We start from the raw sequence: 21,548 nt of genomic DNA on the forward strand, positions 1-21,548 counted from the left end.
AACGCTCGTGCTTAACAATTATTTTAGGTCCTCTTGTATCTACTGTAGTGAAGTTTTGAATCGTAATAATTCCCCCTCCCGCGGTGCAGGATTTAGCTCAGTGTCAAGGGTGTGTAACATGTGTAACTATCATACATGCGTAGTTTGGTAACAAGAAACAAGAGACAATTTCTACCCTAAAGAAAAGAAAAGCTGGAGTTACATGGTTGCATAAAGGGCATTCCAAATGCGCGTCTTATAAACAGGACTGCAACCAGTTGTTTCGAGCTGATGCCATGATCATCGGAATGAAGCTCATTGACTCGATTTAAAGAAAGTGAACCGCCGTCAAATTCTAGCGCTCCCACGCGCAACACCTGCCAAATCTCTGTCAGCAATGCTTAGCGTTGTGCCCCGACTAGCTGTGCTTTCTTTGCGCGAGGCGTTGCACTAAGTTTGCAATAAGCTCTGTGTTCTGCTAACAGTTGGTTGACTTGCAGCGCTTTTGATCGTAGTAGTGTCTTGCGACGGGAAACAATGGAACTAGCGACCATCAACAACTGTGCGAAAAATTACCGCGCTAAGCAGTCTGTTCGTGAGCTCTTGCCGGTCTCGTTGGGCGTGCTTGGGGGCGCTGCCGTTGAGACCGAGAGACCCCTCGACCTGCCTGCAAAAATCGATCCGCAAAAGGGAGTAGTGCAGTAGAGAGTTCTTTCCGTGATGTCTTCGCTGGTGGAAATGGAAATGTGCCGACTTTACCACTCGTGTGTGTTACACTAGTCGAAAGTGCCGGCCCTGTGAACTAACCTGTGACTTCGCTAGACTATCAAGATGACCAAGGACAGGCTCGCCGCCCTAAAAGCGGTAAAGTACCCCTAAACTGAATCGGCGACCGCATCTGCGGGGCGGGTTGCATCGGCACTGCGCTACCGTCTTGGGACGGGAACTAACTGGCTGTTTGAATCCTTTCTGGTGCAGGAACGAGCTTGGTTAGCACTGTTTTTAGCTACACTAGTCTCGACTACATCGTAGTAGAGTATTCATTGTTGTTTTTAATGTAGTTCCAGCTCGCGATTGCTTGGGATGGCGAAAAATGTAGCTAGCATTGCTGTAGTGCACGTAAAACAGACGCGGTACCAGACCCGAACTTTCGTGGGAACGCAGTATGTATGAAAAAAATAAAATAATAGCCTTCGCCTACACGGCGCCGTTCAGTGCGGCATCGCCGTAGGAGGTTGTCCACATGCTTGCTTTTCTCTGGGTTCTAGTTTAGATCAGTCTCTTGAGTTGTGAGCTACCAGGCCACGCATTGAATCGATCAATTTCACGAGCGATGAAAGTGCTTAAGCCTAAAATCGTGGCTCAACACCTTCGAAGATGCACTGCTGATTGGCGATTTTTGAAAGCGAGGCGAAAATCGAGCGATTGTCCGAAGCTCCGTGGTAGTTTCGCTGCCGCAGTGTGTGCTCCGCACAGGCAGGCGTGCCCGGGCGCAGCATTTCGCTGCCGATCAACACTCCCTCCGCGGCAGAAGGGGGGCGGTGGGATCTCGCGTGTGTTTGTATCGTTGCCGGAATGACTGTCACAGAGGCGGCACGAAACCAAAAGATCGCCCTCCTTTCATGGATGGTGATCGGTAGTACGAGTGGATCGGGTGCTTGTGTGCGCGTGCGTTTGCGCCTGAACCATTGCGGTCGTTGCTCATTTGGTCGATCAAGAAAAAGTCGTCGAGTGGTGTCCGCTCGCTCGTTCGTAGTGCGGGTGCGGTGGCGTGCAAGAAGGGCGTAGAGGGAGGGAAGGAGGTTCCGCTTTGCTGGATGCGACCCTTTTGTTTCTTATTGCTCGCCTTTCTAGTAGTAGTTCGTGCTGGTGGTGAGGTGGAGGGGGTTATAACCCTCCTCTCTAGGTTGCTTGTGCCCCATGTGTCATACACACACACACACCTCTCTTCCTTCTCCGTTTCGCCCCACGACGGCGACGTTCCCGTCGGCGTTGTCAGCAGAGGGGCGTGGGTGTTTCATTCACCGACGTCAGGAGCGCGGCGTCTAGGGAGAGGAACCTCTCGCAGGAATTCGATTAGTCAGGGCTAATTGGTCGGTCCTGATGAAAACGCCGTCATCGGTCGCGGAATATAAACTCGTTTGCGCCCTAGGATCCTCTCGGCGCCGACCTTACGGGGCTCATTGTGGACTGATGGCAGAGAGGGACACGCGTTTATGCTCTCTGGAATGCGTCTCTCCCTCGTCGTTGCCTGTGTACGCAAGGCGTGCTCTGTTCTAGCCGCCTGCGTCTGGTGTCACACTGCGCGCCACGGCTGTGGCTGGCCTTCTGCTCTGTTGATTGACGGGCTTCCTAGAAAAACGCGGCTAGTGGAGTGCCGTGAGCTTTACGAGCCGGCGCACCACTGGGGAAATCCGTGAACTTTATCCGCAGCGACGCCTTGCGCTGAGTAGGGCGTTGGTTCGGGCAGATTCTTTTGGGGTGTTACTTATTCTCTTCTTGAAACACATCCAGCGAATATTTTACACCCAGAGCAAAATAAAGGTCCGGAAAGATTACATTTCTCTTCTTGCTCAGAGGATTTGCTGATAAACCTTTCTGGGAAATATGTCTTAAGGCAACAGACTGTAACCGAACGCAGGATCTTTTTTCATGACGCTTATCTGCACCAACGTTAGTTTCCTGCCATCACAAGCCTACAGGTTGTTGCGACGCAGTTCTGTCACTGGATTGAAAAGGCGTTGATTCAGCTCATCGCAGGTCTAAGTTATGCGTCGGGCTTGCATTTGATAACTGTTCTTGGTATCCATACTGCACTATTCTGTGCAGAGGGGTGCACACGTCTGTGGCAGTCATAATGCACATTGCTGTAAAGTTAAGAGATGCCAAGTACAACATGTACATACATGCATACATGACATTTTGTTGTACTCTCTGCATGTACTCGAGCACATTTGCAGATCCCGCTAGTGACAAGGAATTAGCTAATTAGCATTTTAGTCAGCATCAGTTGCACACACCACACTGAAAGGTGTAGGCAAAGCATGGGATATTTAGAACCTCACGTGATAAATTCTTGTACATGAAGACATTACGGTTGAAATATGCTCCACCGATTGAACAGTTTGTTGGTCTTTTGCTGGTGTTTTATAAATTTCTTATTTTTATTTATTTATTTCGAAATACTGCAGGCCATTTCTTGGCCCAAGCAGGAGTCGAAAAACACATCGTTTGCATACAATATAAGAATAAAAACATGCATATTTAGCAGCATATAAATGTAAAAATCCACTTTGAAAGCCTGTGTTCCAGCTTGCTAATGAAGTGTTTAGTTTCAAACACATATTTTGGCAAATCATTCCAGTCATCAATCGTTTTAGCAAATCAAGTATGTTTAAAAGTGTTTGTTCTAGTGGAGATTGGTGCATGTGAGTGCTTGTGTATGTTACGAGTTCTTTTTAGTAAAGGATGTTCAACACATTGTGGAAGTTCGTGTCTTTTTGTCTTTCGAGCGGTTGTAGAGGAATGTCAGTTGATTTATACAGGTTTCCAGTGTTTTAGTATTATTTATATGCATTAATTGTGTTGGATAGTCATCTTTTATATTTTTGAACTGTGAATCTTGCAGCTTTTTTGTTCTCCCTTTCAAGTTGCAAGATGTCTGGTGAAGCATGTTCTAGTAATGGCCATACACAAGTCTCATAAGCCAATTTCTTTAGGTGTACTGGAGAAGATTTTAGTTTTATTCGTAAAACGTCTAGCTTTCGTGACACACTCACAGTAATAGTAATATGTGTTGACCAGTTTAACATTTTATTGATTGTGATACTTAAGTATTTATAATTTTAAATTTCAGAAACAACCATGGTTGCCTCTTAAATACCGTTCTGCCTCTAATAACCTGCTAACACTTGCTTAAGTGCAGAAGTATTGCAGCAGCATGTTTTGTTTTGAGAATATGATGGAGCATATCGTGGTGTAACAGCTTAAGTGCAGAAGTATTGCAGCAGCATGTTTTGTTTTGAGAATATGATGGAGCATATCGTGGAGCTTGATATCTCTAAGCCATAAAAGTAGCCTTTTTTTTATCGATTGGACTTCAAAATATTGTAAAGTGTATAACCTAAATTATGCATGCATAATTTGTTTGTTGTGTAATTGCTATTGTTGCTTCAACAGAAGGATATGTAGGAGCACCGACAATACCGTGTGTGTGTGTGTGTGTGTGTGTGTGTGTGTGTGTGTGTGTGTGTGTGTGTGTGTGTGTGTGTGTGCGCATGCGTGCGTGTGTGTGTGTGTGTGTGTGTGTGTGTGTGTGTGTGTTTTTAATATTTTCTGGTTTACAGCTGTATTCCAGGTGTCCCAGATAAGTGTAGAGACTGAGTGTGCTAGCCAGTTGAGACCAGCAGAGAGAGGGCTGTTGGAAAGTCATGTGGCCTAGTCTACCATATTTCTTCGTTCTTCAAACTTAGCAGTTACTGATTAGCTAGCATTATAATTGCTGGCACCAGAAACAAAGTTGTAGACTGTCTTGATAATCGGCTGAGTTAAATGTTTGCCCCAAGGTACGATTTGCACAGCTTATTTACCGTCCTTGAAAGAAAAAGTATACTACTCACTTGGTGCACACACAAAGCGGATTTTGGCCTTTGAGAGGCATCTTCGCACGCTGAAGCAGTACTACTGCCACATGGAAGCTTTTTCTTTATTTTATGTGTTGTCTTTTAAGGGTGGTGGAAGAAGAAAAAAAATTACGTAAACGGCACTTCAGTACGAGCATTTTAGTCAGTTGTTTTTCAAGACAATCTCCAACTGATGTATTGACACTTTGTTCCTGAAGTCACTAATGAAAAGTCAGCTAAATAGTCATTGCTGTCTTTGGGGAATAAAAAAAATGGTGCAGTATAGGCCACATTTCTCAGTTGGTTTCACTGAACTAGAACAATCTGTCTTTATATAGGCTTGGTTACTTTTAGCTGGGACACAGGGTATATAGTTGTTGCGTGAAACACATGCCGCTGCTGTTAATGACAGCTTTATCGCAGTCCAAAGAGCCACTACCAAGTAATTCTTCAAATGTGTGGACTGCATGAACCAAATTTGTGATCTTTTTTTTTTAGAAACTGATTTTAAAAAAAAAAATCTGGCTATGTTTCTGAGGCACCAAAGTGGCAGTATGTACTCCTATCTTTTTATGAAAATAAAATGCCAGCTGGACATGAGCACGCTCGTGTTGTGTTTTTAAATGCTTGTTTTTATTTTGCAGCAAAAAGTAATAATTGAATTTATATTTAGCTGTCATTCTTATACATTCCGTTGCTTTATTTATTGATACTTCATGCACACCTGGAAGAAACAGTTCAGTTTAACTTGCTTGACAACTTTCGCTTAAGCTCTTTTCATGATGGAGAGTTCGTGCTTCATTGCACACGTTCCTGGCACCGATCCAGTGTGCGGCATCTGCTGCCTTTGCAACCGAGCTAATGACTCACACTTCCTTGTTTGTCCGGATGGGGATGTCGGAGCTGTGTTTATGTCTGCCACGCATCACCTTCATGCAGTTCGCAAGCATTGTAGCCCTCGTGCACTTATGGCAGAAAGCACAATTTATGATGAGCTGACAAATCTCAGGCATCCTTATTGGTCTTTTGAGCACTTTCCTCTCACTGCTCGCCATTAATGTATTTCCCCGTGAGTAAAGCGAAAGCTCGAATAAATAGACACTGTATTTCGAGTGGCTATGCTTTTCTTGCTCGCCGCCGAGGGAGCATGTTTTGCCAGCAACTAAAGGATGCTAGCTGAGCTGGAAGCCTATTGTGGTAGAGGCTCCTTGGCTTTGACTAGCATTCTGTAAAGCGGCTGAAAAAAATGGCTGCTCTTACATATTCTTGTATGCCATCCAGGTGTGGGCTGTCATGTTTCTTTCCTGGTAGTTCCTAAAAAAAAAAAGGAAATTTGAACTGAGACCTGTAATAGGGGAAACCAATTTCATGAAACTTAATTGGCTTGTGAAAAAGTTTGTGTTATCTTTGTACTTGTGCAAGAGCACTGTAGTTTGTGGCGATTTATATATTAGTGACATTGAAAGTTTCTTTCTTGTCAGGCAATGCTTTCTTTGTGTGTGTTTTTGTGCCATCATCAAGCCAGCCTTTTAACATCCGATGTCATAATTTCTGTTTACAAAAGTGACTTCAGAGAAGTGGCAAGTAAAGCTAACCACCCAGCAACTTGTGACAAACTTAATTTTTACGAGTTGGTCATTGTTTTTCCTCATATTTTGAGGATTTGTTATTTTTTTGTTCTGAATTGTTGTGTCAGATATGGCTTCTGTTCCCTTTCCTGCCCAAAGCTTGTGAAAATAATATAATTTGCGTCTCGGCTATTTTCATCAAATAATGGTTGTTGAGGGGTCTGGACATGCTAAAAAAAAAGGTCAATGTCTGAAAGTCACCGGCTGTCTTCAAGCTTGTGAAAATAATATAATTTGCGTCTCGGCTATTTTCATCAAATAATGGTTGTTGAGGGGTCTGGACATGCTAAAAAAAAAGGTCAATGTCTGAAAGTCACCGGCTGTCTTCATGCAGCTTAGCACTTAAGAATTCTTGATAATCTTTTATGTGTAGAATGCATGAGTGAATAAACTCTGTTTACACAGATACGAATGCAAGGATACTGCAAGAGACCATCTGTCCTCATGAGACAACATTGGGTGACATGAACAATAAAAGCAGCCTATCGTCCTTTTTTGGGGGGGGTCGAGGCTGGCATTTAAGTTATATAGGCAGTGTGCATATCTCTAATTAACGTTATGGTTTTTAATCACAGGTTAAAGTATAAAGGGGCTCATTACCATATTTTAACATGAAATGTGCAGATATGAATATAATTAAATTCCACTTGTTTGCATCAGCTTTTGTACAATTTAAAAAAGGCTAACTTTATTTTGCTTTTTTTTTTTTGTTGCTTTTTGTGGATTTATCTATGAGTATGACATCTAACATTGTGTTGTGCAGTGTTCTACCAGTTTCGACGCTTTTTCATCGAGTTCGTTGAGCTTGAAAGTGCGCTCGTCAGTTTACTTGCCCCGTTCCTTGCACTGTGTAACATCAATTTTTGCTTTGTGCTGATCCTGCAGGCACAAGGCGAAGACGATGTTTCGGTCACAGTTGAAGAAGGGGCAAATTTCATGGATGAATTCTTCGCCGAGGTAAGTAAAAGGTCGCATCTTTAAAAACACGGAAGATAGCAGTTAGGCCTGGTGTTATTGTGTTGTCAGAGTGTGTTGGATTACCCTGAACAAAGAGCTGCGGTGCTGGGCTATATCTTCCAATTTAAATGCTGGTGGGCAGAACTCTGGGATACCATTGGCTACAGAAGTTTATGGGATGTAGGTGCACCACAGAAGTTTTGTTTCAGAGCATAATGCTATGAAGTCATCTGAAAAACTTGTAAGCATGGAAGGACATGTGTAGTTTCTGCGCTGGTATCAGTGCCAGGCGATCAATTAATGTTGCTGACCAGGAATAAATTTGTTTGTGAGCACACAGGTCCCATAAACTTCTGTGGCTCTCTGAGCTGGGAGGAACTGCACTTAGGCGGTATCATGCTATCCCACTATTGCATTATTGATTTGAAAAACTGCATAGTTCTTTTTTTTCCTCTAATAATGCGTTTTTTGTTCATTTTTGATGACTTTGGTCAGTATCAGCCATTTGCCGCTGAAGGTTTGATCGCATGACGACATTTTGAGTCAGTCTGCACCATCTGCTGCCTGAGATTGCCCTTTTCTCCTGCTGTTGTCAGATTTGCGAGGGTTCGCTGGCCTTTGCACAGCAGCTGTGTACCTGACGGGAGAGGCCCAGAATGACGTCCGCGTCTTTTTTGTCCGAATGAGTTTCCAAAAAGGCACACTGAATTTATATCTCGCAAGTGCAGTTGCTGTCAGGGAAAATTTGCATCCATAATTTAGTTTCACAGAAGAGCAGTTGTGTATTACAATATGCTCTGGTCTCTTGATATATACAGCTGCTACTAAGATTTTAATTAGAATCCCTGCGTTCAACTGCCTGCCGCGGTGGTGGCTTGGAGTTTACGACACCTGTTGCTCAACCTGAGGACGCGGGATTGAACGGCCGCGGCCGCCGGTTTTCGTTGGAGACGAAAAGAAAGGAGCACTGTGCAATGTCAGTGCGCGTTAAAGAAGCCCGGCTGGTCGAAATTTTTAGCGGCCTTCACGATGGCGTCCCTCTTAGCCTGAGTTGCTTTAGGATGTTAAACCCCATAATCCAAACCAAACATTGCGTAGAAGTTCAAGTGAGACCTGTCTGCAGTGTTCTGTAACTTTATCTTACGCATTTTGAAAAATTCTCCCGCCTCAACCGGAGGCTCATTTGTGCTGAAACTGCGCAGAAAGTTTGCGCTTTGTTGTCCCTTTCTTTATGAGGCAAGTTTGACCATGGTGCCGCACATGATGAGAAACCAGAACAATCTGCGGAGAGACTTAGGAGCAAAAGACGCATACGCCAATTTTCTGCCGAAAGACAGCGGTGGCGCCATCTAGCATCATTACAGAAACGTGCCATGCATGCCTCGGCGCTTTTGAACCACGGCACTTTCCTCTAGCGATGCCAGATGATGCCACAGCTGCCTTTTGCAGGAAACTCTGCGCTGGCGTTTTTTTGCTCCTCTGTCTCATCACAGACAGTTCTGGTTTCTCATCATATCATGCGCGCCAAACCAAGTAAGCACCATGGTCAAACTTACCTCATAAAGAAGGAGACAACAATGCGCAAGCTTTGTGCGCAGCTTCAGCGCAAATGAGCATCTGGTTGAGGCGGGAGAATTTTTCAAAACGGGTATGGTAAAGTTGCAGAAGACTGCATGTACATAGTGGAAAGTTCTTGGCCATTTATACAGGGCATCTCACGTAATGTGATCAAAGGTTTAGAAATGAAAATTTATTGTTATTACGGGAATGAAAGCAAAGGAGCATTTTTGCAGTCGTATAAAGCAAAGGTAGCCCTAACTTCTTGCTGACATATTTCTGATTATATTTAAATAGGTTTTGAACCGCAGCATAAGCGTACATGAAAAAGATTTGATTGAAGAGCTTTAGGGGTTTTGAGCACACCACAAATAGTATGTCTCAATTTTTTTTCCTCTAGAGGGGATGCAGATTGTTCGTTTTTGTGGCAAAATGAATATTACTCGTAGGCAGAACATGTGTTTTGAGCATTTTGTCTTTTATTACCCTCCTTGTGGTGCTCATGTTGCTTCCGGGCTGTGGAAAAAAAAAAAAGGCTTTGAAGTGAAGACATCTTTTCAGGAATTGAAGCATCTGTGCTCCCTTTGCCTTCATGTTGTGCAGTTTAAAGATTTGATGCATATCAGTCATTTCGGGAGTTGGGTTAATTTTGGCCAAACAAAGCTTGTTCGATTGCACCATCAGAGAGGAGCTCAACTCCGCCTTTGTAAAAAAAAAAAAAAAAAAAGAAAAGAAAATACTGTATTGCATGCACAAGTTCACTGTTAGCCACATAAATTGTTCCAGATGCCTGCAATGTTTGATGTTTATCCTATCAGGTAACAGTTTTTCTCCGGCCGTTGGGTCATGTTACTTGAAGCATGAAGGATAAAGGAAATGCATGACGACAGATATATCTACTCATAAGTAGTAGTGTGGCTTTATTAGCTGTGCTTTGACAGCTTTTTTTTTTTTTCCTGGACAATTTTCTACAGTAGAACTCACAAAGGAAAAAAACAGTATTGGAGACAACAGTATAGGGGAAAAAAAATAATTGCAGCATGAGAATTCATCTTAAGTTCTCTTTTTTTCATTCATTGTCTTGTGTGCTGGGTGTGTGTGTGCTGTTTGCTTCATTATGCTGGAGTTTTCATTGTTTCACAATGCAAAGCTGCGTGAGGCCCGATCTCTTTGTTTCGAGTTTTGCTGTAGCACTCTCGAACCTTATTTGCCGCACAAAGGCACTTGGAATGTGTCCAAAGCCTTCTTGTTTTTGGTGCTGGCTCTTCAGAAATGCTAGATTAGATTTTGATATATTGTACCGCCAGCTTTTATTGTGCTGGCAAAAAAAGGGTGACTGAGTCGTTAGGCAACAGCAGCCCATACAATGTTTAAGTGATTGTAGATGTGATTGTTGTGGGATGGTATTATCTCAGTGTTTTTTAAGTCTTTTTGCTACGCATTATAGACAGATTTTTTTTTTTTAGATGCTTTTCTTCGTGCATGTGATATTAATTTCTCTCTCTGTTTCTAGGTGGAGGAGATCCGGGAAAATATTGACAAAATACAAGCAAATGTGGAAGAAGTCAAGAAAAAACACAGTGCCATTTTATCAGCTCCGCAGACAGATGAGAGTATGTTACATTGCACTCTTAAGTCTTCTGCACCATTTACAGTTTTAGAACATCTTGCCAATTGTAGTTATAAAATATTTTACTTATGTTGTTTATCACATGAGGAGACTTTGCAAAATATATATTTGACTGACTGTGGACGCGATAAAAAAGAAAGGGGTCTAAACCTGTTGTGTTGGGGCAGGTCTTACAGAATTGAAAAAGTATCGCCTTTGTCTCTTTCTTCAAAAAACAAAAAAGTATCGCCTTTGTCTCTTTCTTCAAAAAACAAATTTTGTATGGAGCCTTCAGGCCAAATGGTGGCAGTCACCTGTTGACGTATTTCCGCAGTAAAAGTACACAATTTTTTCTTTTCTATATTTGGCCAAATTTTCGGAGAACCATGTAGGCATTGTTCAGTTTTGCTTGAAATTGAAACAGAGAAAAAATATTTGAAAAGGCAGAATTTTTCTGTATATATAGGAATTTCGATGATAGGGGTTATGATTTCACACTTGCCTCAGTGTGCAGCAGTATACCATGTGCTTCAGGGAAGCCTGCCACTTATATAATTACAGGCTATTCAGTGCAACACAAATGCACACAAGAAAGAGAACACCACAGGCGCTGTTTGTGTTACACTGAATACCCTGTAATTATGTCTGACAGCCACTAGCTCAGCAGCAAAGTGGTGCCAGTGCTGGCAGACGGGATAATAAATGTGTACTACGTTAACTAGTTAGCTTGCTAATTGCATTCTAATAGTTAAGTTGAGCTATTAGAGATAGGCACCTTATTGCAACTAGAGACTCCTTTGACCTTTGGTAATATTCATATCAGATTTCAGAATTCCAAAAACATGATAACCTTTGTTGCTGCACAGCAACAAATATATTGGCTATTTATCGCGTGGTTTGAAAATCTCTGTACGGCTGTGAGGGCACAGCTGCGTCCAGCAAACCATGCCATTCTGTGATGCACCTGTCACCGTGTGACCTTTCCTGTCCCGTCCGTGTTACCTGTGCTTCACTGCTTGCTGCTTGATGCCAAGGCGCGGACAGAAAGGTCACATGGCACGTGCGCTGCGGAGTGATGTTCACTGGCAGGCATTGCGCAGTTTTGAAACTGTGCAAAAGAATGGCCAACGTTTGCTGTGCCACATCGCTGAGGGTAATTGCGTTCTAAGAAACTTACATGACTGTTGCTCATGGTTAGCTACAAATCTCTTATGGCAACTGTGTCTGTCTGTAATAGTTAACTATCACTTAGCAAACTATGAGAATATTCTACTAGTTGACCTGATTCACTTTTTTTCTGACATCTGCCAGTACGGGTATTGCTTTTGCCAAAAAAGACATCTTTTTATAAAACCTCTATACGCCTATTCTTAAAAAGCAGTGGCGGGGTTCGCTAAAATGCCTGCTATGTACCTAGGGCTGTTCATTCTCGGGTACAACCTAACTTTATTCGATTCGTGCACCTCGAATATATTTCTTAGAAATTGAGTTAAACAAAAATTCTATCCAGAAATGTGCCTTTTAGAGAATGCTGTTTTCCGGTGCACTATCGTGACTAGACTTTTTGAGGATCGATGCTTGATAACTTACGGTTTCAAACCTGCTTTTAACGCTTGTTTTGCTGATGTAGTTAAATAATAATCGATTATTACTTTTATTCACGTCTGTTCACAAAATACATGCTCCAACCCGCTGGAGCACTATTGCTTGTGTGTGGGCCTGGGCAGCTGGGGTATGAAGTACATGAGTCAACATTAAATAAAATAGGAATGAAAAAAAAAAAAAAAAAAATCAGATACAAGTACAAAAATACTGCTGCTTACCAAGTGCCTAGCCATCTCCATGCTAACGACATTCTTCTGCGAGGCTCCAGTGCATTTGAAATGTCCAGTATGATGTTGAATGAGTGCATTTGGCAGTGCACAAGCAATGCACTGAAATGATTTAATGAACGAGAGAAAAGAAATAGGTCATTTTATAAAGTTTTCGGTTCGACCCACCATTTCTATATTATATAAGAAGAGGGGTCAGCAAGAAACACAGCCTTTTCAGTGTAATACCAAAGCAAGCATTCATAGTAAACTTTTCTTGCTGTGAAAACTCTAGAGAAAGAACCCCAAATCACAGACCTTTTTGCCAAATAGCCCACTAAGTACCTGAATCTCAGCGAAAAGAAGACTGCCCTATTTTTAGCCCCCGTGTTCTGAAAAATTGAAATCCTAAAGGAAGACGGACCCGTTCAGTAGTTAGGGCACCAAACTGCTGAGCCCAAGGAAGCGGGATCGAATCCCAGCCGCGGTGGCCAAAAAGTGAAGGCGAAAAGCAAGAAGCCTGCGTAATGTGCGATGTCAGCGTACGTTAAAGAACCCCAGGCGGTCGAAATTTCTGGAGCCCACCACTATGACATCTCTGATAGCCTGAGTCACTTTTGGACGTTAAACAAAGCCAAACCAAAATCTGAAAACAGAGCCCTATAGACAAGCATTGATCTGTAATGTAACCAAGTTACGTTAGCACTGCTCTTGCTGGTTAGGCTGACTGGCAGTAAAATTCGTAAAGCGGTTTGCTGATCTCACGGTGAACCAGTGAGGTAGTCTTTTTGTGAACTAAAACTGACTGTATTATAGAAGCGGGCGGGAGTGTAACCCATAGAAACATGTAACGAAAGAATTCTTGAATTTTCTTACCATTTCACAGAGCACTCATGGTGGAAGCTGCTCATTAGCAGTTGTCGAATACTTTACAAAGACTGTGACAAAAATGCTGAGCATTTCGAAGCTGCCTTTTTAAAATGACACGATAAATTAGCACTGTAGCGCCTGACATACCTGCAAAAGGCAGTCTCTTCAGTGGGATGTTCTCTGAATTGGAAACGCTTTTCGTGACATGCTACTTAGAATCACTCGTAGCCTTTCATTTCCTCAAACTCCTCACTGTTCCCACTGCCAAGTGTGATGGAGTCGGGGGAAGGGCAAGGCTTCTTATGACAGTTGCTGAGCACTTTTCCTTATGCATAAACCTTGAAAATCGTGGGTCTTTCCTCCAGTTTGGAAATCCAAGCGTTCTATTGGTTCTCAAGATTTACTCAAGATGTATTGGTTCTCAAGAGGTTCTCCCCTACAACTGATAGTCCCTCCGAGTGGCTTTCACTATTAAAATTTTTACAGGGTCCCTTTGAAAGGCTTTGGTTATCTTCATGAGCAGGCAGTGCAAGCTTCCTCATAGTACTTGCATGCTTTCAGAAATCCTGGCTGGTTAAGACAAGCTTTGTAGATTGCTGGTTGTACATGTGCTTTATGATCACTTCAGGGTTTATGTTTGAATTTTGCTCTTTTGGATGACCAGATTGTCACAGATGGCAACACGAGACCTATGGCATAGTGTTCTGAGATTAAACTTCTTTTTTCTTTTCTTTTTTCACCATTGCAGAGGTCAAGCATGAGCTTGAAGACCTTATGGCCGACATAAAGAAGACTGCCAACAAAGTGCGGGCTAAGTTAAAGGGTAAGCATTTCTTGGTGATATGTGTCCCTTCATCTCCTCTCATTTCCTCATCTCTCTAATCCACCTTTTTATTCTTTTATCATCCTGTACGCACCAAGGCGGGAAATGGTTTTCCAGCCTTGACAGCATAAGTTTCTGAATTGCATTTGATTGGAACGTCGGCTAACATCTCGGGCTCAATTGTGATTTAAAGAAATTATCAGCTGCGGTAAACAATGTAAACGGAGCTTGTGCCGAGCCCAGTTCAACCTTTGGTTAGCGCACAAGGTACACACGTAGCACTGAACATGGCAACCAAAGTCTTCCAGAATGCACATTGGTTTTGTCGTAGCTGTGGCAATTCCTGAACCAAAAGTACTGAAACTGTAGCCATGTTTTACTCATAGTATTATACCTGGAGATTTTATGAATGATCTGAGCTGTGTTGGAGTGTGAATGATGGGACACTGATGTAGCTGCCCTCTCATTCTGAATTCGACAGAAATGTTGCGTACCACGTCATTCAGTGGCGTCTTGCTGCTTGTCAAGCTGACGAATATGAAAGTGATTACTTCTGCATTTACAGACCTGTTGGAAGGGAACCAACTGTAGTTCAACTCTTTCATAACCGCTAGAAAAATGGCCGTTTTTTATAGGTCTCTGAAAATATCTTTTTGCCAGTACATATAATACTGCGGCACACATTGCAGCATACAAAATTGCACATAATGGAATGCTATTTCCAAAAACATAAGTTACAAAGCAAGAAGCTTATCAGAGAACACACAAAAAATCAGCAAGTTGCCATTTTTATGGAGAGTTGATAAAAATAAGATAGGCAAGGCAAGGTATCTAGAGACACATTATTAACAAAGAAAATTTAGGATATACATATGGAGGTCAATGGCACAGGTATACTGTGCAAAAAATAAAATATCTGTACAGTGCCGTTCTTGAGCTGCATAAAAAAAAAGCTACAGGTGGAAACAGCCTCATTTCTCATGCCATTCGGTGAAGCAGTTCCTGGTTTTCCGAGGCACCAAACCAAAACTGCTGCAAACTGGCTGTAAAGGTCGGGTATACATTTTGGACATGCGGTGGACCTTCAGGAATGCATTTTCGTGGAATAAAACTACCCAGGTATACATGTTGGACATGTGGTGGACCTTCAGGAATGCATTTTCGCGGCATAAAACTACCCGGACTCAGTGTCGAAGCTCAGTAGTAAATAGCTGGCTCCATTTTTGGGTAATTATCGCCACTCAACACTGTCAGATAACAAAGCCAACAGTATGATTCAATATTTGACTGACTGGAAGTCTTTTGGTCACAAAACTTTGTTATTAATGCTGTATTACTACAAGTGGCTGTTTTTTTTTTTTTCTAACTACGGCCGTCATGCCCTCTTTCGCAACAACACATGCACATTAGTTCTCAAAAATGTGCATCAAAGATCAGAACCTCGACACAGCAGAAAAATTTAAACTGGTTCTACAATTGCAGTGCCTAGACTAACCACTGGAGGAAGCTAGGTGCACGAGAAACTATTCCAACATGTCTAAATCTGCGATTTAAAGCATTGATCACAGGTGATAGATTTGAATAGGCGTGGTAACGGAAAGAGTCAAGCTGAGCCTCAGCTTCCTGGAAAATTGAAGCTACCTCAGTTAAAAAGTCCCCATGTAGACCACGTATGTGTGTATTTTAGCCCTAGCAAATGATATATCGTAAAAATGTTAAAAGTGTGCTTTGATCTTTAAAAGTTTTTGACTGTGGTAAATTTTAGACGACCTAAATGTGATTTTTAACAGTCATGATTCTTGCAGAGTTTGGATTGTTCAGATTGCCCAACCTTTCTAAAGACTCTTACTCTTTTTAAAGTCGGTAATGGAGTGTTTGTTGCAAATGTAAATCAGGCATCTCAGTTTTGTCATGTTTTCAAATGTAATGCCTCAATAAACTTCATGTTTTCACATTTTTTCTAGTTATGGAGCAGAACATTGAGCAGTTGGAGCAAACGCAGATGATGTCCGCGGACTTCAGGATACGCAAGACACAGGTAACTTGACGCATGCATACTTCGGACATGTGACTGTGTCATGTACCCTGAAGAGCAATACAGATTGAGAGGGTTTTGGCAAATTAATATATTAGAAGCTCATTAATTTGAACTTCGAGGTTCAGGAAAAAACACATTTAAATTATCTGAAGTTACTCTATTGAATGACTCCCAAAGAACTGTGACAAGAACAGCTTGCATTACAGTAAATTTATTTGTTCAAAGACTGCAAATTGGTCGCCTGCTTTTTAGCTGAGAACAGTGCTAAAGTGGCTTTTTCTTTTTATACATTTCCATCAGTGCTTTAATGCATGCACACCATCAGGAAGTGTCGGAGCCGGACAGCTCCAAAACGATGAGGGCCTTGTAGCATCCGGCATCCCTCATGGTAGCGGTGAAGCCCCCTCACAAGCAGTTGCATCGTATGTGAGGACGCTTCACAGCACGAAGAGTTAATGTGGCAAGCGCGCAGTTTTGGATGGCATGTGGGGAGAACTAAGCTGATGGAAGCAAGAGAAATGATGCATAGAAGGGTCAGTCAGTGTCCAAAATGGCGTGCTGGCTTGCTGATGCAAGGCCGGTGGCTGCTGTTGCCACAGGCTTTTAGGAAGTTCATGAAAACGAGCCGATTCTGAGCGTCGAAACCATTACATGCACTTAAGAGATATACAGGCCGCTCTGCTACATGTGATTTGGGTTTGAGTGCTGCTATTTTTACTACCGCTTGTCATGCCAGTTATACATTTAGGTGCGGCCTCTCTTTTGGCAGCCTTTCAAATTAACCGTTGCAAGAAGCAGTAGCATCCAGTTTAGCGAGTGTCCGGCGTCGTAGACTTACATGGGTGTTGGCTGGAATCACAACTGCAATTCCAGTTATCTAGGTTTCCAAACTAACGATGGGTCAAATTAACAAGCTTTTTACTGTAAAAGTTGCTATGTGTAAAGGGCTATTTTCAAATGATGGAAACTTTGTAACATGGTTGTACGCACGTGCCAGTCGTATGGAAATCTGTCAGTTATTCTTAGGCATGAAAATTGTGCCAGGCTCCCTTCTGTTACAGCACTGAATGTTCTGCCGCTTTTTTTCGGAGACCGATGCTAGCACTCTGACTAGCTGGACTGTTGTGCCATTTGTGCTCTGCCTGCTCTCTCTCTCTCTCTCAATGTGCCACTGACACCAGGGAGTGGTGCCAGTGACCCGTTGAGAAAGGAACCATATTTGTTGGTGCAGTTGCCTGTGTGGGTCGAAAAAAAATTTCAAGTATGAGGAGGATGCACTCTTTAGTGATGTCTGTAGCAGTTATGTCCGACTGTGGTGCTATCAGTGTTGGCCAATCTCTCTAGTGTTGGCAGTGTGCTCAAGCACTCACAAGATGGTTGCAAGGACCGCAAAACCAAAACTCAAGATGGGAGTGCTGTCCACGTTGTCCACCATGGGCTCGGATCTTTAGATGCGTCAAAGCGGCTGCTGAAGACGTTGCACGAGCAGGCCGCGTTGCAATTCCAGTGGGCACGCAATGCACAGTGCCGTTGTTGGTGGCCGAGACAAGGGAAAAGTAAAGCACCACTTTCGCTGCAAATAAAGGTTTTCTTTTCTTTTTTTTTTTTTTTTTTTTATTTCCCGTGAATGATCTGCAGCATAAATGGTTTGAGATGGATCTTGACGCAGTGAAATTGCAGTGTTGCGAATTAAACAGCATATTTCAATGGCTTTGTTTGAATTGGAGTTGAACTGCGTGCTAAACCAATAGTCACAGGTTTTGGCATATGGCGGTTAGTAGTGACATCTGTTGCTAGAAAAGTGACCTGCATGCTGCGAATAATGATGCCTCCAAGGTTAAGGCAATTATGTTTTCCTGTTGTTGGTTCTATTTTTTGTGACCCTCTGGGCAAAGTTTCCACCAGAGGGAGGTATAGGAGTATCAAGAAGTATCCAACCTTTGGTTGGCAGAAATGCATTTATTTGTTAATTTGGATGCCCAAAACGCTGATCCTGGGGGTGTGTGAATATGGAAACTTTCGAATATGAATCGAATATGAATAAAGAGGAAAAAATATACCTTTGAATATCAGATATCTGATCAACAAAGAAAACAAAAGGTAACAAATAGCAAACATTGTTCATCTTGTTCACTTCAGAGTTCAGTGCAATTCTAGATTAATTTCATTGGCTATACCACATGAAGTGTATACCCAACTGAAAAATCTAGTAAAGTTTTATATAGGATTTCATATGCCGTTTTCTTGTACACGAAGGACCTGCATGAAATTGGGTGGAGTCATCATATTGCTGCTGATTAGTAAACTCTCACTAATTCAGCTTTCAAGGGACCAAGAAGAAAAATGCCCTAATTAACCAAAAGCTCGATTTGTTGAATAGGCCTTAAAAAAACTGCCGAAAACCGTTTGCATCATAGTAAATTTATCTTGTGAACTCCTGCGCGATGGTCGTCTGCATCTGAGATGAAACCGAAGGGGGAACAGTGTTTTCTCCCGGTTTCATCAAATGCTTTGTTTTCCGCACACTGTCAGGAAGGCCCTCTTCACAAGAGGCAAGGTCCCTCCTTCATCAAATGGCCCCATCTCGTTTTGAGGATGCCTCACTGCACTGTGTATACGTGGTCAAGCAATGCAGTGAAGCATGCAGTATGGTGAAACTTGGATGAATTGGAAAATTTCCTGTGTACAGTGCATTCCACTTATAGCGATATTGAGGAAACCGGAAAGTCTGATTGTTATAACCGATTATCGTTATGCCTGGACCAGAAAAAAAAAAAGCAAGAACAAAAAAAAAAGGGCACACCCACATTATTTTCCCTTGCATGTAGGCTTGTTTACTTACCAGCGATGAGTAAATGGGGTAGAACAACACCAATCATCGTAAAGAGCAGTAAACACTTTATGACAGGATACATCAATAGCCATAAAATAACTTAAGCATGCTTAAAAAAAGTCTGAAGTTCACGCTCGCTTGAGCAGCAGCTGAAGCTTGATAATCACTGTGAGCATCGTTTCCAGCAGAGCATTCATTGGCGGCAGGCAGTTCTTCATGCGCGCAATAAACAGGTTAGCGACTGGATGGCACTCCAGCCTTGATGATTGTTAAAATCGTAGAGTGCGAATGCCCGTATTTTTTCACGCGGCTTCCAACCTTGAAGCCCTGCCATAAATCCCGATTAATCTGGTGTTGCCGTCTTGATAGCTATCGCGATGTCAACGTGGCCATCTTTCACAGACGCGATGACGATAAGGCCGCACCCTTTGCACGGCAACAGGTAGCGATTGCGATGATGATAGTGCTCATTTTCTAACCGCACGCAATGCCACTTGCGGATTTCTTCACGACAGTCCATTTTCGCCGCATATTTCGAGTTTTCACATCATTACCTTCTTATTATTTTATTTCTTATTAAACATACTGACAAATTTTTATGGTAAACATTTACCAAACTGATAAATCACGAGAATCTGGTCATTATAAACAATATATCGTTATATCTGGTATCGTCATAAGTGCAGTGAGTTGATTTTCGAATATTTGCAAAATTCTGAGTGACACTTTTTCAAATCCGAATTGAATAAGAAACGTGTTTGAATTATATACGAAATTTTGAGCATTCGTATACTCCTACCTAATCCCGTTTAAAGTAGTCTCCTTGGTAATGGCACGCTTTTTTCTGCAATTCTTGAAAACACTTCTGGAACGCGTCTTTTGTGATAGAGATCAGTCAGGTCATTGCATTCCTCATGATGTTCCATGACTTGACTCAAGAGATGTTGGATTTTTCCACTGCGATGACTGCGTTGTGGTTTCTGGGTTGTACCCATGACTCGTCACTTGTGATCACAGTGTTCAGAAAGTTGGGACCACAGTTTGCATCGTCCAACATGCCCTGCATGATTGCCAGATGGCATTGCTTCTGCTCTATTGTTATCAGTTTCGGCGTGAATTTCGCAGGCCCAAGTCCACGGTCAAAATTGAGTGTACTGATCCAATGCTCACCCTTATCTCTTTCACAAGTTCTCGGACTGTGATACGACGGTCCGCCATGACCAGAGTCTGCACTTCCTGAATGACATTTTCATTCCAGCTTGTTGAGGGTCTGCTTTAACACGGGTCACTTTCCACTGATGTGTTGCCTGCCACCTTTGAGGTGGTTGAATGACTCCCTTATCTGTGAGTTGCTCATGGCAGAGTCCCAAAATTGCCTTTTGAACTTTGTGTCAGCGACTAACGCTTTCTGCGGATGAGAACAAAAAATCGCGCATGCGCCTTAAGGTCCCTTCCACATCTCCACTGAAAGAAGCCTCCCTCACTTCATGAGTTTAGACGGGATGGAAAGAGGCTGAATACTTTTTCAGTACACCTCGTATGGAGAAAGAGTGGTCTTGTTCTCTTATGTATAATTCGCTAAGGTGTAAAAGGGCTCTGACAACATTTTCAACTGGATAAACAAACTCTTCATTTGATATATTATGTGCGAATTAATGCCAGAGCCAAATGCAGCTTTTCTGAAAAAGGATGGAAACCTTGCTGTGAGCATCACTTCTCATTTGATTTAATTCAAATTCTTACCTATTTTTATTTGCGCTTCCTATGTCTTACGTGTCACAGTGGACAGATCACAGCCAAGGCCAGGCTCTAGGAGTGGCAAGAACAGTTAGGTACTGGTAAATGTGAAGTGCCTGCGCTTCTGTTGTTTCAAGCATGGACAAACCACCTTCAGGTAGAGCTGCTGCGGAAGCGTCTGCTCCAAGACCTGCTTTTTGAAAACGGTTTTCAGTGATTTTCCTTGGCATTACTTTCCAGATTTCTGACCCACGTTCCTTTGCAGTGTGGGTTTATCAATGTTACGAGCAACTACTGCTCCTTGTTCTTTCTCCTGATTACCCTCTGTCTCCCTTTCTTTTATGCACACAGCATTCAATGCTGTCCCAGAAGTTTGTGGAAGTGATGACAGACTACAACAAAACCCAAACAGATTACAGGGAGCGGTGCAAGGCCCGTATACAGCGGCAACTAGAAATCAGTAAGTGGCACTCCTGTTCATGCCGTTTTAGGACTTTCGTGAAAAAAAAAAAAAAAGGGACTGTCTGATCTTTATTGTCTTCTGCACTGTTTGTAGCAACTCTAAAATAAATGTTGTTATCGAAAAAAAAAAGGTAATTATTTATTGATGTCCAAAGTTGCTAAAATTCATATATGTATTACGAACTGTCAGTTATCTTATTTTCGGCAAGTAGAGCCTCTAGTGCTTTCTTGTCTTGCTCTGTTTTCCGAAAATATCCTTTCTGTGGTAAGAATAGTACTGAACTGGGGTTAGAATAGTAATGAACTGGTTTTTAATAATTCGCGCATATTACATGCTCATGTTGTATGCTTAATATAGGCTGGCTTTAAAAATGAAGTGTAGAATGTGGAGTGGCATTGCTTTAGCATGTGTGCCTTCTTTCTTTTCTTTGCAGCTGGGCGTATGACAACCAACGAAGAGCTTGAAGAGATGTTGGAGAGCGGGAACCCTGCCATCTTTACACAAGGAGTAAGTCGCTGCTGAACAAAGGGATGCCTAGCAGGCTGCTTTCAAGGGAACTCAAAGAATAAAATACTTCTTTAACTGAAGTTCTATTTGACAAAAGCACAGGTTAAATCGGGG

At 42.4% G+C, this 21,548-nt stretch overlaps 1 protein-coding gene across 2 annotated transcripts in view; it reads left to right on the forward strand.

Moving 5' to 3' along the window:
- Window positions 1-570: 570 nt before the first annotated feature.
- The window catches only part of LOC146196708 (syntaxin-like), a 48,412-nt gene continuing 27,434 nt past the window's right edge, over window positions 571-21,548 (forward strand). Inside the window, exons 1-7 of one of the 2 annotated variants that reach the window (XM_084598478.1) lie at window positions 571-843; window positions 7,115-7,186; window positions 10,257-10,356; window positions 13,782-13,856; window positions 15,821-15,894; window positions 20,816-20,924; window positions 21,361-21,434. In XM_084598478.1, the coding sequence (XP_084454604.1) occupies window positions 811-843; window positions 7,115-7,186; window positions 10,257-10,356; window positions 13,782-13,856; window positions 15,821-15,894; window positions 20,816-20,924; window positions 21,361-21,434 (537 nt within the window). In that variant the 5' untranslated portion in view covers window positions 571-810. The remainder of the gene's footprint in view (window positions 844-7,114; window positions 7,187-10,256; window positions 10,357-13,781; window positions 13,857-15,820; window positions 15,895-20,815; window positions 20,925-21,360; window positions 21,435-21,548) is intronic. The other variant, XM_084598479.1, reaches the window with a different exon arrangement.

The sequence above is a fragment of the Amblyomma maculatum genome, chromosome 3 (genome assembly GCF_055883805.1).
Source record: "Amblyomma maculatum isolate TAMU_Amacu chromosome 3, ASM5588380v1, whole genome shotgun sequence".
Lineage (NCBI taxonomy): Eukaryota > Metazoa > Arthropoda > Arachnida > Ixodida > Ixodidae > Amblyomma > Amblyomma maculatum.